The sequence below is a fragment of the Pseudophryne corroboree genome, chromosome 9, assembly GCF_028390025.1.
Source record: "Pseudophryne corroboree isolate aPseCor3 chromosome 9, aPseCor3.hap2, whole genome shotgun sequence".
In the NCBI taxonomy this organism is placed as follows: domain Eukaryota; kingdom Metazoa; phylum Chordata; class Amphibia; order Anura; family Myobatrachidae; genus Pseudophryne; species Pseudophryne corroboree.
The window spans coordinates 389,058,361-389,073,299 of NC_086452.1; the positions used below are offsets into that span (position 1 = coordinate 389,058,361).

At 46.5% G+C, this 14,939-nt stretch overlaps 1 protein-coding gene across 6 annotated transcripts in view; it reads left to right on the forward strand.

The window, feature by feature from the left end:
• CACNA2D3 (calcium voltage-gated channel auxiliary subunit alpha2delta 3) overlaps positions 1 to 14,939 on the forward strand; it is a 2,000,770-nt gene that overhangs the window by 1,452,866 nt on the left and 532,965 nt on the right. For all 6 annotated transcript variants that reach the window (XR_010186941.1, XM_063940834.1, XM_063940836.1 and 3 more), the window contains one exon: positions 2,200 to 2,267. Coding sequence is in view for 5 of the 6 variants with exons in the window: in XM_063940834.1 (XP_063796904.1) it covers positions 2,200 to 2,267 (68 nt within the window). In the remaining variant the exon portion in view is untranslated. The remainder of the gene's footprint in view (positions 1 to 2,199; positions 2,268 to 14,939) is intronic.

Consider the following 14,939-nt stretch of genomic DNA (forward strand, 5'->3'; position numbering starts at 1 on the left):
CCCATCCCTGGTCCTCTGCCAAGTAGACTCCTCCTCCTAACTGGGGGAAACCAGTTCCTTTTAAAGACTATGGTTCACAATGGAGGGCTTTATAAATGGCAGCAGTTTAACCCACCAACAACAGTGACATGTCTAATTCTCGTCACCTGCCCTTAAAACCTAAACTTAGCCATTCTGTCTCTGATGGGAGTGTACAGTATGTGTACTTTAATGCCAGTGAGCGTTCACAAACACGATCAACACCTAGGGGCAGATACTGTATACTAAGCCTTGGAGAGTGATAAACTACCAACCCATCAGCTCCTAAGGGGTCTATTCATGTAAGAATGTGATGTATAGGTTTAACTTTTCACTAAACATTGCATCCTTATTTCAGGGATTTTTCATATTATTAACGTAATTCACTAATACTTTCCTGTTCCCTGATGCGATTCAGTATCCTGCTGAGCCATGCTCCCGGCTTCTCCATTCTTCTTTCCCCATATCGCGGCTGGAGTTTTTCTGCGCATGCGTGATGTGTTCCCTAACTCCCACGTGTCTTCTGTGCATGTGCCGGGGAAAGGAGCACTGCTGCAGCGGCGGCGGGAAACAAGGTATAACAGGGCAGTGGAGCAGAGAGGGAAACGGCGACTGAGCCGGCAAACAGAGCAGGGTGGGGGCAAAGGGCAGTCAGAAGCAGTGGCAGGAAGCAGATCAGAGCGGCAGTGCGGTGGAGGGAAAGAGCCGGCAGCAGACTGCGAGGGTGGGGGCAGGACGAGAAGGCAGCGGGAGCAGTAAGGAGGAGATGACCTGGCATATAGATATATTGGGTCACCTTATAGCAGCAGCGGGGGAAGGAGAGCCATGAGAGGACACCGGAGCAGTCAGGAAACCCGACATATGCATAATTGCATATGCCCTGGGCTCCTCTGATTGGCCGGCAGCAGAGAAGGGGGCGGGGAGACAGCAGTCTCTGCTGCCCTTCTCCATTCTGCTGCCAGTCTACTCCACCCTGAAATGGCGATTACAAAGTCAGGGGCGAAGCGGAAAGCACAGCTTTCCGTGCCTACATGAATTGCAGTCACCATTCAGTAGATTGGTGTTGCGATTCAGCTACCGGGACTAGTACGCAGTAAGAGGAAACAGCTGCTAGATGACGGAAAGAGTGTATATGAATTACACGGAGCAGTGAGAAGCCCTATTTAGCGCACAACACTGTTCTATGAATAGACCCCTACTGTATGTGTCAGTTTTCAAAAAGAGCCTGTAACATGGCAGGTAGGAGTTGATTGGCTGGTACTTTATCTCTCTCCACTTCATCACTCTCCATAGCTTAGTACATGTCCCCCAGAGTGACAGTGGACAGAAGTTTATTCTCCACGATTGTGGTATCCAAAAGCACAGCAGGCGAGCATCTGCAGAACACGTGACTGCAAAGTTCAATCTGTGACAAGAGAAGCCTGTTTCCTCTGAAATGTTCGTATGAGACCTCCACCCATACATCATTGTTGGGTTGAAGTGCAAAAGCTGCTCAGTGCATATTTGCAAGTTCAGTGTTGCAAAGAGCAGAGGGAATGGATCATCACGGAAACTGAAATGGTCAGATGAATTTTTTTTCAACATATTTTTGAAAAACAGACGCATGCACTTGTGTCTCCATGGGTTAAGCCCTGTGTGTGTTTGTTTTCAACAGAGTAGAGTTCTAAAGGTTCCTAGCCTAGTAGGGCGAGTTTCCTGTGAGTAGTCACCTTTATCCCATGTTGCCGCATTTCTCTTCCTTACAGGAGAGGGATCCTCCAGGATAACAAAGGCTCCGTATAGGCTAGTTACCAGTAACCACCAGAATTATTTGCCATTGGAAACAAACACACAGTTGGTGTTGCTGGCCAATGGTTTGATGAAAATGACACTGTAGTAGTCCATTTTTTATGTCATAGCCAGTATAAAATATCTGGAATATTCTGCATTGATGCCTGAGACACCTTTTTTCACTTTCATCAACCATCAGATGAATGATGTCTTTTGTGGAAGAATGTGGCTGTGTCCCACTTCCACCTGCACAATTCCATATACCAATGGACTCAATGCCACTGTACACACAAATGCCCTATTAAGCATCTCCATTTTCTTGTCCACTTCCTGTAGTACTTTGTGATTATAAATGCTTTTGAATGCTGAAAAGGTATTGTACTTTGCACAGGTTTCACTTTTATTTTTCAGCCTAGGAGTGGTTCTTTCAAGAGGACATGGCAAATACTTATTCAGAGGAAATGTAACTGTAGAAGATGGTAAGGTGCTTTTAAGTCACATATATAAAATTGTTTTGCTGATAAAGTTACTGTATAGTTTTATTCATTTATATTTTAACATTTCTGCATGTATACTGTTCATCACTGATATATAAAATATTTATGCATGATAAAAAAAACTTTCTTAATCTCAAATGTATTCTCTCTTCCTACAGTATATTACTGCTGCCTGTGTATTACCCTTAATTTCTGCTCTCTCATTCACTCCACACACACGGTCACTTACCCACTCCTGTCCAATCTCCGGAACATCCCTCAATGCTAACAAAACACTTGTTTACTTCTTCATCATGTTTGTATTGGCTATTGCAACGTTCTTCTCTTTGGTCTTCCCGACAACAGCCATTCTCCTCTTTAGTTTCTCTATAATGCTGCTGCTAGACTGATCTTCTTTCATAGTGCCTGCTTTCTGCCTCTCCTCTCTGTCAATCCCTCCATGGCTCCGTATCCCCTACAGCAGTGGTTCCCAAACTCGGGCCTCAAGGACCCCCAACAGGTTACATTTTCCAGGTGTACAGTAGAGATGAGCGGGTTCGGTTCCTCGGAATCCGAACCCGCCCGAACTTCATTTTTTTTTACACGGGGCAGAGCGACTCGGATCTTCCCGCCTTGCTCGGTTAACCCGAGCGCGCCCGAACGTCATCATCCCGCTGTCGGATTCTCGCGAGGCTCGGATTCTATCGCGAGACTCGGATTCTATATAAGGAGCCGCGCGTCGCCGCCATTTTCACACGTGCATTGAGATTCATAGGGAGAGGACGTGGCTGGCGTCCTCTCCGTTTATAGAGAAGAGAGTGAGACTAGAGTAGAGAGAGACAGTAGTAATTTTGGGGAGCATTAGGAGGAGTACTACTACTTGCTGAAGTGATAGATAGATAGTGTGACTGTATAATGTATATCTGACTTGTGGGGGAGACACTGACAGTGGGGAGCAGTTAGAGTCTGAGAGCAGGACTCAGGAGTACATATAACGTACAGTGCACACTTTTGCTGCCAGAGTGCCACACTGCCATTGTGACCACACTGACCACCAGTATAATATATATTGTGATTGTCTGCTTAGGAGTACTACTTGCAAGTTGCTGATAGTGTGACCAGTGACCTGACCACCAGTTTAATAATCACCACCAGTTTAATATATATATATATATATATAAAATTGTATAATATATATATAATATTGTATACCACCGACCCGTTTTTTTTTCTTTCTTCTTCTTTATACATACTACTATAGTAGCTTACTGTAGCAGTCTGCGGTGCTGCTGAGCTGACAGTGTCCAGCAGGTCCGTCATCAGTCATTACATAATAAATATATATACCTGTCCGGCTGCAGTACTAGTGATATTATATATATATATATATATATATATTGATTTCATCTCATTATCATCCAGTCTATATTAGCAGCAGACACAGTACGGTAGTCCACGGCTGTAGCTACCTCTGTGTCGGCAGTCGCTCGTCCATCCATAATTGTATACCACCTACCCGTGTTTTTTTTTTTTCTTTCTTCTTTATACATACTACTATAGTAGCTTACTGTAGCAGTCTGCGGTGCTGCTGAGCTGACAGTGTCCAGCAGGTCCGTCATCAGTCATTACATAATAAATATATCTACCTGTCCGGCTGCAGTACTAGTGTGATATTATATATATATATATTGATTTCATCTCATTATCATCCAGTCTATATTAGCAGCAGACACAGTACGGTAGTCCACGGCTGTAGCTACCTCTGTGTCGGCAGTCGCTCGTCCATCCATAATTGTATACCACCTACCCGTGGTTTTTTTTTTTCTTTCTTCTTTATACATACTACTATAGTAGCTTACTGTAGCAGTCTGCGGTGCTGCTGAGCTGACAGTGTCCAGCAGGTCCGTCATCAGTCATTACATAATAAATATATCTACCTGTCCGGCTGCAGTACTAGTGTGATATTATATATATATATATATTGATTTCATCTCATTATCATCCAGTCTATATTAGCAGCAGACACAGTACGGTAGTCCACGGCTGTAGCTACCTCTGTGTCGGCAGTCGCTCGTCCATCCATAATTGTATACCACCTACCCGTGGTTTTTTTTTTTCCTTTCTTCTTTATACATACTACTATAGTAGCTTACTGTAGCAGTCTGCGGTGCTGCTGAGCTGACAGTGTCCAGCAGGTCCGTCATCAGTCATTACATAATAAATATATATACCTGTCCGGCTGCAGTACTAGTGATATTATATATATATATATATATATATATATTGATTTCATCTCATTATCATCCAGTCTATATTAGCAGCAGACACAGTACGGTAGTCCACGGCTGTAGCTACCTCTGTGTCGGCAGTCGCTCGTCCATCCATAAGTATACTAGTATCCATCCATCTCCATTGTTTACCTGAGGTGCCTTTTAGTTGTGCCTATTAAAATATGGAGAACAAAAATGTTGAGGTTCCAAAATTAGGGAAAGATCAAGATCCACTTCCACCTCGTGCTGAAGCTGCTGCCACTAGTCATGGCCGAGACGATGAAATGCCAGCAACGTCGTCTGCCAAGGCCGATGCCCAATGTCATAGTACAGAGCATGTAAAATCCAAAACACCAAATATCAGTAAAAAAAGGACTCCAAAATCTAAAATAAAATTGTCGGAGGAGAAGCGTAAACTTGCCAATATGCCATTTACCACACGGAGTGGCAAGGAACGGCTAGTGGTTCAGCTTCACATGAGGATGGAAGCACTCAGCCTCTCGCTAGAAAAATGAAAAGACTCAAGCTGGCAAAAGCACCGCAAAGAACTGTGCGTTCTTCGAAATCCCAAATCCACAAGGAGAGTCCAATTGTGTCGGTTGCGATGCCTGACCTTCCCAACACTGGACGTGAAGAGCATGCGCCTTCCACCATTTGCACGCCCCCTGCAAGTGCTGGAAGGAGCACCCGCAGTCCAGTTCCTGATAGTCAGATTGAAGATGTCAGTGTTGAAGTACACCAGGATGAGGAGGATATGGGTGTTGCTGGCGCTGGGGAGGAAATTGACAAGGAGGATTCTGATGGTGAGGTGGTTTGTTTAAGTCAGGCACCCGGGGAGACACCTGTTGTCCGTGGGAGGAATAGGGCCGTTGACATGCCTGGTGAAAATACCAAAAAAATCAGCTCTTCGGTGTGGAAGTATTTCAACAGAAATGCGGACAACATTTGTCAAGCCGTGTGTTGCCTTTGTCAAGCTGTAATAAGTAGGGGTAAGGACGTTAACCACCTCGGAACATCCTCCCTTATACGTCACCTGCAGCGCATTCATAATAAGTCAGTGACAAGTTCAAAAACTTTGGGCGACAGCGGAAGCAGTCCACTGACCAGTAAATCCCTTCCTCTTGTAACCAAGCTCACGCAAACCACCCCACCAACTCCCTCAGTGTCAATTTCCTCCTTCCCGAGGAATGCCAATAGTCCTGCAGGCCATGTCACTGGCAATTCTGACGATTCCTCTCCTGCCTGGGATTCCTCCGATGCATCCTTGCGTGTAACGCCTACTGCTGCTGGCGCTGCTGTTGTTGCTGCTGGGAGTCGATGGTCATCCCAGAGGGGAAATCGTAAGACCACTTTTACTACTTCCACCAAGCAATTGACTGTCCAACAGTCCTTTGCGAGGAAGATGAAATATCACAGCAGTCATCCTGCTGCAAAGCGGATAACTGGTGAGAAACGTGGTTCCGGTATCCATCATTACTGCAGAGCCAACTAGAGACTTGTTGGAGGTACTGTGTCCCCCGTACCAAATACCATCTAGGTTCCATTTCTCTAGGCAGGCGATACCGAAAATGTACACAGACCTCAGAAAAAGCGTCACCAGTGTCCTAAAAAATGCAGCTGTACCCAATGTCCACTTAACCACGGACATGTGGACAAGTGGAGCAGGGCAGGGTCAGGACTATATGACTGTGACAGCCCACTGGGTAGATGTATGGACTCCCGCCGCAAGAACAGCAGCGGCGGCACCAGTAGCAGCATCTCGCAAACGCCAACTCTTTCCTAGGCAGGCTACGCTTTGTATCACCGGTTTCCAGAATACGCACACAGCTGAAAACCTCTTACGGCAACTGAGGAAGATCATCGTGGAATGGCTTACCCCAATTGGACTCACCTGTGGATTTGTGGCATCGGACAACGCCAGCAATATTGTGTGTGCATTAAATCTGGGCAAATTCCAGCACGTCCCATGTTTTGCACATACCTTGAATTTGGTGGTGCAGAATTTTAAAAAAAACGACAGGGGCGTGCAAGAGATGCTGTCGGTGGCCAGAAGAATTGCAGGACACTTTCGGCGTACAGGCACCACGTACAGAAGACTGGAGCAACACCAAAAACGCCTAAACCTGCCCTGCCATCATCTGAAGCAAGAAGTGGTAACGAGGTGGAATTCAACCCTATATATGCTTCAGAGGTTGGAGGAGCAGCAAAAGGCCATTCAAGCCTATACAATTCAGCACGATATAGGAGGTGGAATGCACCTGTCTCAAGCGCAGTGGAGAATGATTTCAACGTTGTGCAAGGTTCTGCTGCCCTTTGAACTTGCCACACGTGAAGTCAGTTCAGACACTGCCAGCCTGAGTCAGGTCATTCCCCTCATCAGGCTTTTGCAGAAGAAGCTGGAGACATTGAAGGAGGAGCTAACACGGAGCGATTCCGCTAGGCATGTGGGACTTGTGGATGGAGCCCTTAATTCGCTTAACAAGGATTCACGGGTGGTCAATCTGTTGAAATCAGAGCACTACATTTTGGCCACCGTGCTCGATCCTAGATTTAAAACCTACCTTGGATCTCTCTTTCCGGCAGACACAAGTCTGCTGGGGTTCAAAGACCTGCTGGTGAGAAAATTGTCAAGTCAAGCGGAACGCGACCTGTCAACATCTCCTCCTTCACATTCTCCCGCAACTGGGGGTGCGAGGAAAAGGCTCAGAATTCCGAGCCCACCCGCTGGCGGTGATGCAGGGCAGTCTGGAGCGACTGCTGATGCTGACATCTGGTCCGGACTGAAGGACCTGTCAACGATTACGGACATGTCGTCTACTGTCACTGCATAGGATTCTCTCCCCATTGAAAGAATGGTGGAGGATTATATGAGTGACCGCATCCAAGTAGGCACGTCACACAGTCCGTACTTATACTGGCAGGAAAAAGAGGCAATTTGGAGGCCCTTGCACAAACTGGCTTTATTCTACCTAAGTTGCCCTCCCACAAGTGTGTACTCCGAAAGAGTGTTTAGTGCCGCCGCTCACCTTGTCAGCAATCGGCGTACGAGGTTACTTCCAGAAAATGTGGAGAAGATGATGTTCATTAAAATGAATTATAATCAATTCCTCCGTGGAGACATTGACCAGCAGCAATTGCCTCCACAAAGTACACAGGGAGCTGAGATGGTGGATTCCAGTGGGGACGAATTGATAATCTGTGAGGAGGGGGATGTACACGGTGATATATCGGAGGATGATGATGAGGTGGACATCTTGCCTCTGTAGAGCCAGTTTGTGCAAGGAGAGATTAATTGCTTCTTTTTTGGTGGGGGTCCAAACCAACCCGTCATTTCAGTCACAGTCGTGTGGCAGACCCTGTCACTGAAATGATGGGTTGGTTAAAGTGTGCATGTCCTGTTTATACAACATAAGGGTGGGTGGGAGGGCCCAAGGACAATGCCATCTTGCACCTCTTTTTTCTTTAATTTTTCTTTGCGTCATGTGCTGTTTGGGGAGTGTTTTTTGGAAGGGCCATCCTGCGTGACACTGCAGTGCCACTCCTAGATGGGCCAGGTGTTTGTGTCGGCCACTAGGGTCGCTTATCTTACTCACACAGCTACCTCATTGCGCCTCTTTTTTTCTTTGCGTCATGTGCTGTTTGGGGAGTGTTTTTTGGAAGGGCCATCCTGCGTGACACTGCAGTGCCACTCCTAGATGGGCCCGGTGTTTGTGTCGGCCACTAGGGTCGCTTATCTTACTCACACAGCTACCTCATTGCGCCTCTTTTTTTCTTTGCGTCATGTGCTGTTTGGGGAGTGTTTTTTGGAAGGGCCATCCTGCGTGACACTGCAGTGCCACTCCTAGATGGGCCCGGTGTTTGTGTCGGCCACTAGGGTCGCTTATCTTACTCACACAGCTACCTCATTGCGCCTCTTTTTTTCTTTGCGTCATGTGCTGTTTGGGGAGTGTTTTTTGGAAGGGCCATCCTGCGTGACACTGCAGTGCCACTCCTAGATGGGCCAGGTGTTTGTGTCGGCCACTAGGGTCGCTTAGCTTACTCACACAGCTACCTCATTGCGCCTCTTTTTTTCTTTGCGTCATGTGCTGTTTGGGGAGTGTTTTTTGGAAGGGCCATCCTGCGTGACACTGCAGTGCAACTCCTAGATGGGCCCGGTGTTTGTGTCGGCCACTAGGGTCGCTTATCTTACTCACACAGCTACCTCATTGCGCCTCTTTTTTTCTTTGCGTCATGTGCTGTTTGGGGAGGGTTTTTTGGAAGGGCCATCCTGCGTGACACTGCAGTGCCACTCCTAGATGGGCCCGGTGTTTGTGTCGGCCACTAGGGTCGCTTAGCTTAGTCATCCAGCGACCTCGGTGCAAATTTTAGGACTAAAAATAATATTGTGAGGTATTCAGAATAGACTGAAAATGAGTGGAAATTATGGTTTTTGAGGTTAATAATACTTTGGGATCAAAATGACCCCCAAATTCTATGATTTAGGCTGTTTTTTAGTGTTTTTTTTAAAAAAACACCCGAATCCAAAACACCCGAATCCGACAAAAAAAAATTCGGTGAGGTTTTGCCAAAACGCGGTCGAACCCAAAACACGGCCGCGGAACCGAAACCAAAACACAAAACCCGAAAAATTTCAAGTGCACATCTCTAGTGTACAGGTGTATTCATTACTCAGTAACACATTCTAAAAGATCCACAGATGGAGCAAATTATTTCACTTATGAACCAATTACGGGAACCACTGCCCTACACGATTCAGTTTAAACTCATCATCATCATCATCATCATCTATAATCTCCTATCCCTCCTACATTAGTGGCCACATTTCCCTCCATAACCCTTCCCACCCTATTCGTTAGCCAGTGGCCACCGCCTTTATTTAGTGGTGCTAAAGATTTCCACTGTACCATACAGAGCAATGACACAGAACATGGTAAACAAAGTAGCAGAACAACAAATAAATATAGTTACAAATGTTGGCATATTAATAATGTATACAAGTTGGCTGACATAGTGGACTTAAGGGAAGTGATAAAACAATCAGGAGGGAGGGCCCTGCTCATGAGAGATTACATTCTGTCCAGATCCCGACAGTGGCATCCTGCCCGCCAGAATGCAGGCAATGGGGCAAGCACTAAGAGTGCCCTTGTGGGGTTGCTGCGCTCGCCACACTGTAGATTCAGTAGCCACAGGATCTATTCCCACTCTGAGTGTCGTGGACGTCCACGAGTGGGAATAGCCCTGGTGTGACGGGATTCCGGCTGGCGGCATTATAGTCTGTCGGGATTTCAGCGTTGGTATCCTGAACTCCAGGATCTTGACTGCCGGCAAATTGACTGCATCCCATCAAGGGTGTATAAGTAAATTTTGAGGGAGCTTTTTAAACACAAAATGCTGAGGGGAATCTAACAGAACGAGGTAGAGCGTTCCATTGGTTAGGGGCAGCGTGGGAGAAGTCTTGTATGCGGGAGTTAATGGTAAGTGGCTCCAGTTACTTTTTGGTTTTTAACATTTTACATTTTGATTTTTGGATTACTCTTTACGTAACTGATAAATCATATTTTTATTTATCAAGACCATTTTGGAAAAGGCCCTGTTTAAGTCTACTGACAACGTGTTAAAGTTTTGTGATAGCTTCCCACCTATTGCATGACTTAATCTTAGTAACAGTAATGCCTCTGATAAATGCATGACATACTGTATGTTGTGCCTAATAACCTGTGCATCTTATCAGATGCCAGATTACTTACAGCAAATTGGTGGATTCCGCTGGAGAAAGAAATTTGGCCAGTACCCCCTAGTAAGGGCTACAGCAATACCTCGGAAACATCTGCCGACAATATCTGTCTCTCTTAAAAGAAAATTCCATGTTTGATCTTTCCTAAGAAATATTCCCCTCACGAAGTTTGCTCGTACAAAGTAATAAATAAATACGTTAAAAAAAATAATAATACATGAATAATAAGCTCTGCAGTAGCTGAAGTTCTATTTTTGTTTCTATACATTTTATTTTTATTAACATGAGTGGGGACTGCCATGCTGATAGCTTTGCAGAAATAAAATATCGGCACTAGACAGCGATAGAACAATGACATTCTATTGCCATATTAAGATATAAAGCAGTGAAATACTTAGTACAGTAGGTGTTATAATGCAAGAAACTTTTAATGAAGAATTGTTCATGGAATCCCAAATATAATAGACATTTTCAAAATATCAATTAAAAAAAAAGACTCATTCAAAACTCATTGACACCATTTTATAGATTTAGGCACTTGGACACTATTCCTCATTTGCCAATGGCTGATGTTTCCAATTACCTTAGCATAGGTGTCGGAATTAGGGGTAGGGGGCAAGGAGGCAGCTCGACCTCTCCAAATATTTGAGAGGCGCCAGTCAATGTACTGGGTCACGGTTCGCAGTACGTCTGCCTTCTAGTCTTACCACGGGCAGTGTCAGGATGGAGATAATCCTCTTTCTGGCTGCTCTACCTCCTCCCTCCCTACAGTCCGTCTACCCCTGCCTCCAAAGACCTCCTCCACGCTGCACCCAGCTCCAGTGTATGGCTATTTACTGTGAGCAGGCCTTTCTCTGGGAAGTGACCAAGCACGAGTCGCGGGCGAAACGCGTCTTCCGCTGCCTCTGCCATTGCCGCTGCACCCGCACAGCCGGAGCCACCGGACTTCCTGAGCCTTGCCGCTCCCACCGCCGCTGTTGCACACATACAGCCCTCCGTTGTCTTTGTCGTTGCCATTGCACCGTCGAAGTCGGGACCACTGGACCTCCTAAGCTCTGTCGCTCCCACTGCCGCTACTGCAGACATCGTGCTGGGACACACAGGACACTTAAGTATAACTCACATCTAGCAGCTGCACAATATACCCTAGTGGGTTATCTATAGCAACCATTTTGTCCAATCTTGTATTCCTATTATAACATCAGTGAATTGAGATCTATCCTTTATGTTTATATTGTCACCAGGTAATGGCAGGTTGATCTTACATTGCATTCAAGGCTGATTCTGACATAATCATCATTGGGCATTTTTGCCCTGATATTGGTGAACAGCAAGCTAATCCTGTAGTACATCCTGAAGGCTGTTATTATTACCAGCGTTATTCTGGCACTTTTTTCAAATGCAAATACCTTTATATATGGGGTATGCTTAATCAATGGTGTATCTTCCAAATTGTGCACGCATATATATATATATATCGGGCAGCACGGATGGTGTAATGGTTAGCATTACTGCTTCCCAGCACTGTGGTCATGGGATCGATTCCCACCATGGCCCTTACTGTGTGGAATTTGTATATTTTCCCCGTATTTGCGTTGGTTTCCTCCGGGTGCTCCGGTTTCCTCCTACATTCCAAAAATATACTGGTGGGTTATTTGGATCCCAACAAAATTAACCATAGTGTGAATGTGTGTGCATGTACAGATGGAGTCCAGCAACTACAGGCGTCTCCATCCAGGTGTGCGTGCGCGCCCGTGACAGGGACGCGCCCCGTTCACTAGAATGGGAGAGCATCTCTGTGCACTCCCGGCGTGACGCCTGCGATGGAGCCACTTCAGAGGAGCACGGCTCCATCTGTACATGTGGTAGGGAATATAGATTGTAAGCTCCACATGGGGCAGGGACTGATGTGAATGGCCAAATATTCTCTGTAAAGTGCTGTGGAGTATGTGTGCGCAATATAAATAACTGGTAATAAATAAATAATAATAAAATATATATGCTCCTAGAAATTGAATGTAATTTGGTTACCAGCATTTTTTTTGGGTACTCAGGATTTAACATCTGTATACATTAGTGTGTTACATGATACAAGGTATCTATATAGCCACATAGTGGCTTTATGGAAAGTCAATTTTTCCTTATTCCCAATTTCAATTTTTCCTTATGCGGTACCCTTGATTTGAATTATCCATCAAGGAGTGTATCCCACACTATCCCTTTTGAGGCACTTTTTCTGTCACCCACGGGTGGTACTCAATGTCCTCCCCTTTTTCTATGTGGACTCTCACTAGCAATCCAGAGCAACATCAGTGTCTGGGACACTATTACACTCACCCGCCTCTGCCTAACGCTTGCAGCAGATCCACCTATTTTTCCGTCCTACTTTTTCCTTCACAATTACTTTAATAGATGATCTCTCATCAGTGATCCAGGAGTGACTGCTCTACTTGTATCGGGGGTCGTTCTGACCCATTTGCTCGCTGTTTTTTGACGCAGCAGAGCGAACGGATCCCTACTGCGCATGCGCCGGCGCATGCCAGACGGCCGAAGGCCGTAGCAGGGCTGCGATTGCCTCTGCCTGATTGACAGGCAGAGGCGATCGCTGGGCAGGAGGGGGCGGAATGTCGGCTTTTGGCCGCCGTTTCGTGGGAACAGGGGGTGGGCTGCAGCGACTGCGTGACATCACACGCAGCCGCTGCGGGCCAGGGAGCGATGAGTAGCTCCCAGCACGCTAAAGCTGCGCTGGTCGGGAGCTACTCTTGAAGTGCAAAGACATCACCGCTGTGCGATGCCTTTGCACTTCTGCGGGGGGGGGGGGGGGGGGGGGGCAGCACTGACATGTGGGGCAGGTTAGCCCTGTGCTGGGCGTCCCCCCGCATGTCATTGTGAATGATCGTAGCTGTGCTAAATTTAGCACAGCTACGATCAACTCGGAATGACCCCTGTATCATCTGCTATCATACCACCTTGTTAACGTCCGATACTGTCCCATCTCAGAAGCTAAGCAGTGGTGGGCTTGGTCAGTACTTGGATGGGAGACCAACAGGGAATACCAAATTTACTAGATTACCATCAGGTCCGAATATCAGCAAAATTGCCACTTATCTTGCTTCCTCCTGTTCATGTACACACTTTACAGGTTATTTGCCTATGTAATAGGAATCCAAACTAACTACTTATCTACAGTTTGTATCTCATAGCTTTGTCGTATCCATTTGTTACTCTGTCACATACTTGCCTACTCTCCCGGAATGTCAGAGAGGCTCCCGAAAATCGGGTGCTCCTCCCAGCCACCCGGAAAAGTTTGCAAGTCTTCCGGCCGGCAGCCTAGGGCCCGCAGCCCCAAGGGAACACTCAGACCCCTCGATTTGGGGGTGCCAATTACACAAATTGCGTCATCGGGAAAGTGCCCCCTGCGGTAATCTCAACATAGTGTAGCAAAGCCAGGGGGCATGATGATGCAATCTCCCTCCCACACCCCTGCTCCTCCCCCATCATGCCTCCCTGTGTCACACCACGCCCCCTGCTCCTCCCCATCACACCCTCCTGTGCTGCGCCACGCCCCATGCTGAGCCGACCTGCTGCACCATGCCCATGCTGAGCCAGAATGTCGGCAACTATGCTCTGTCAGACCACCAGAGATGGTTCTGTTGGAAATGTGTGTACAGTTGGTGGATTGGTAATGTACGGGTTGGGTACGAAATCCTGCAAGTCGTGATCCCGACAGTCAGAAGACTGACAGCGGAATCCCTATTGATCTCTGTAAGTATTTTCACCCTACCTCTAAGTCTAACCCACCCCTCCTGCAGTCTAACATTAACCTCCCCCTCCCGCAGCCTAACCCTAACCACCCCCTCCTGCAGCCTAACCACACCCTCCCGCAGCCTAACCCAAATCATTCCTCCACACAGCATAACCCCAACCTCACCCTCCTGCAGCCTAACTCTAACCCTCCCCCCTAGTGAATAACCCTAACTCCAACCCCCCCCCCCCCCCCCCCCCCCCGTACTTACCTCTGGGATCCTTTGGGTTTCTGACCATTGGGATCACGCTGTCTTTCTTCTGACTGGGATCCCAACTGCCGGGAATTTGACCGCATCCCTAATGTACACACCAGCGGAACTATAATAGACAAGGACAAGTCCAATTAGCTTAACCAGGCAGTGTGGTTTATAAAACAAGTGATAGTACAGCCGTGCTCACTGTTATACTGGTTGATGAGCATGAAGTGGAGCTTGTAGTAGAGTGGGTTCAGACAGATCACCAGCATAGTTATGCCTTGTAAATGATTGCCCCTTTAAAAAAGTTCGAGTTTGGCTGGCATCTCGCACGTCGGGCAAACTCAGACTCAATTACATCTGGCTCAAGCTCTTAATATGCCCATGCTAGGCCTCCTTTCCAGCCCCATGAGAGTGCATGGTGGGACAGGTAAATAGGTCCACTCAAATATTAAGAGTGATTTTTGAGAAATTATCATTGCTCAGGGAGGGAATGATATGAAGAATTATATAGGCCTTATATTTTACTGAACTTGTTTATAAAGCGTACAGTATTTTTCTATTAAACAATAATATAATAGTAAATATAATGGAGTAATCTATACTGTGAGGCAGTATGACAATTACGTTGTTTAGATTTCTTTGATTATACAATGCTTCCTCAATAATC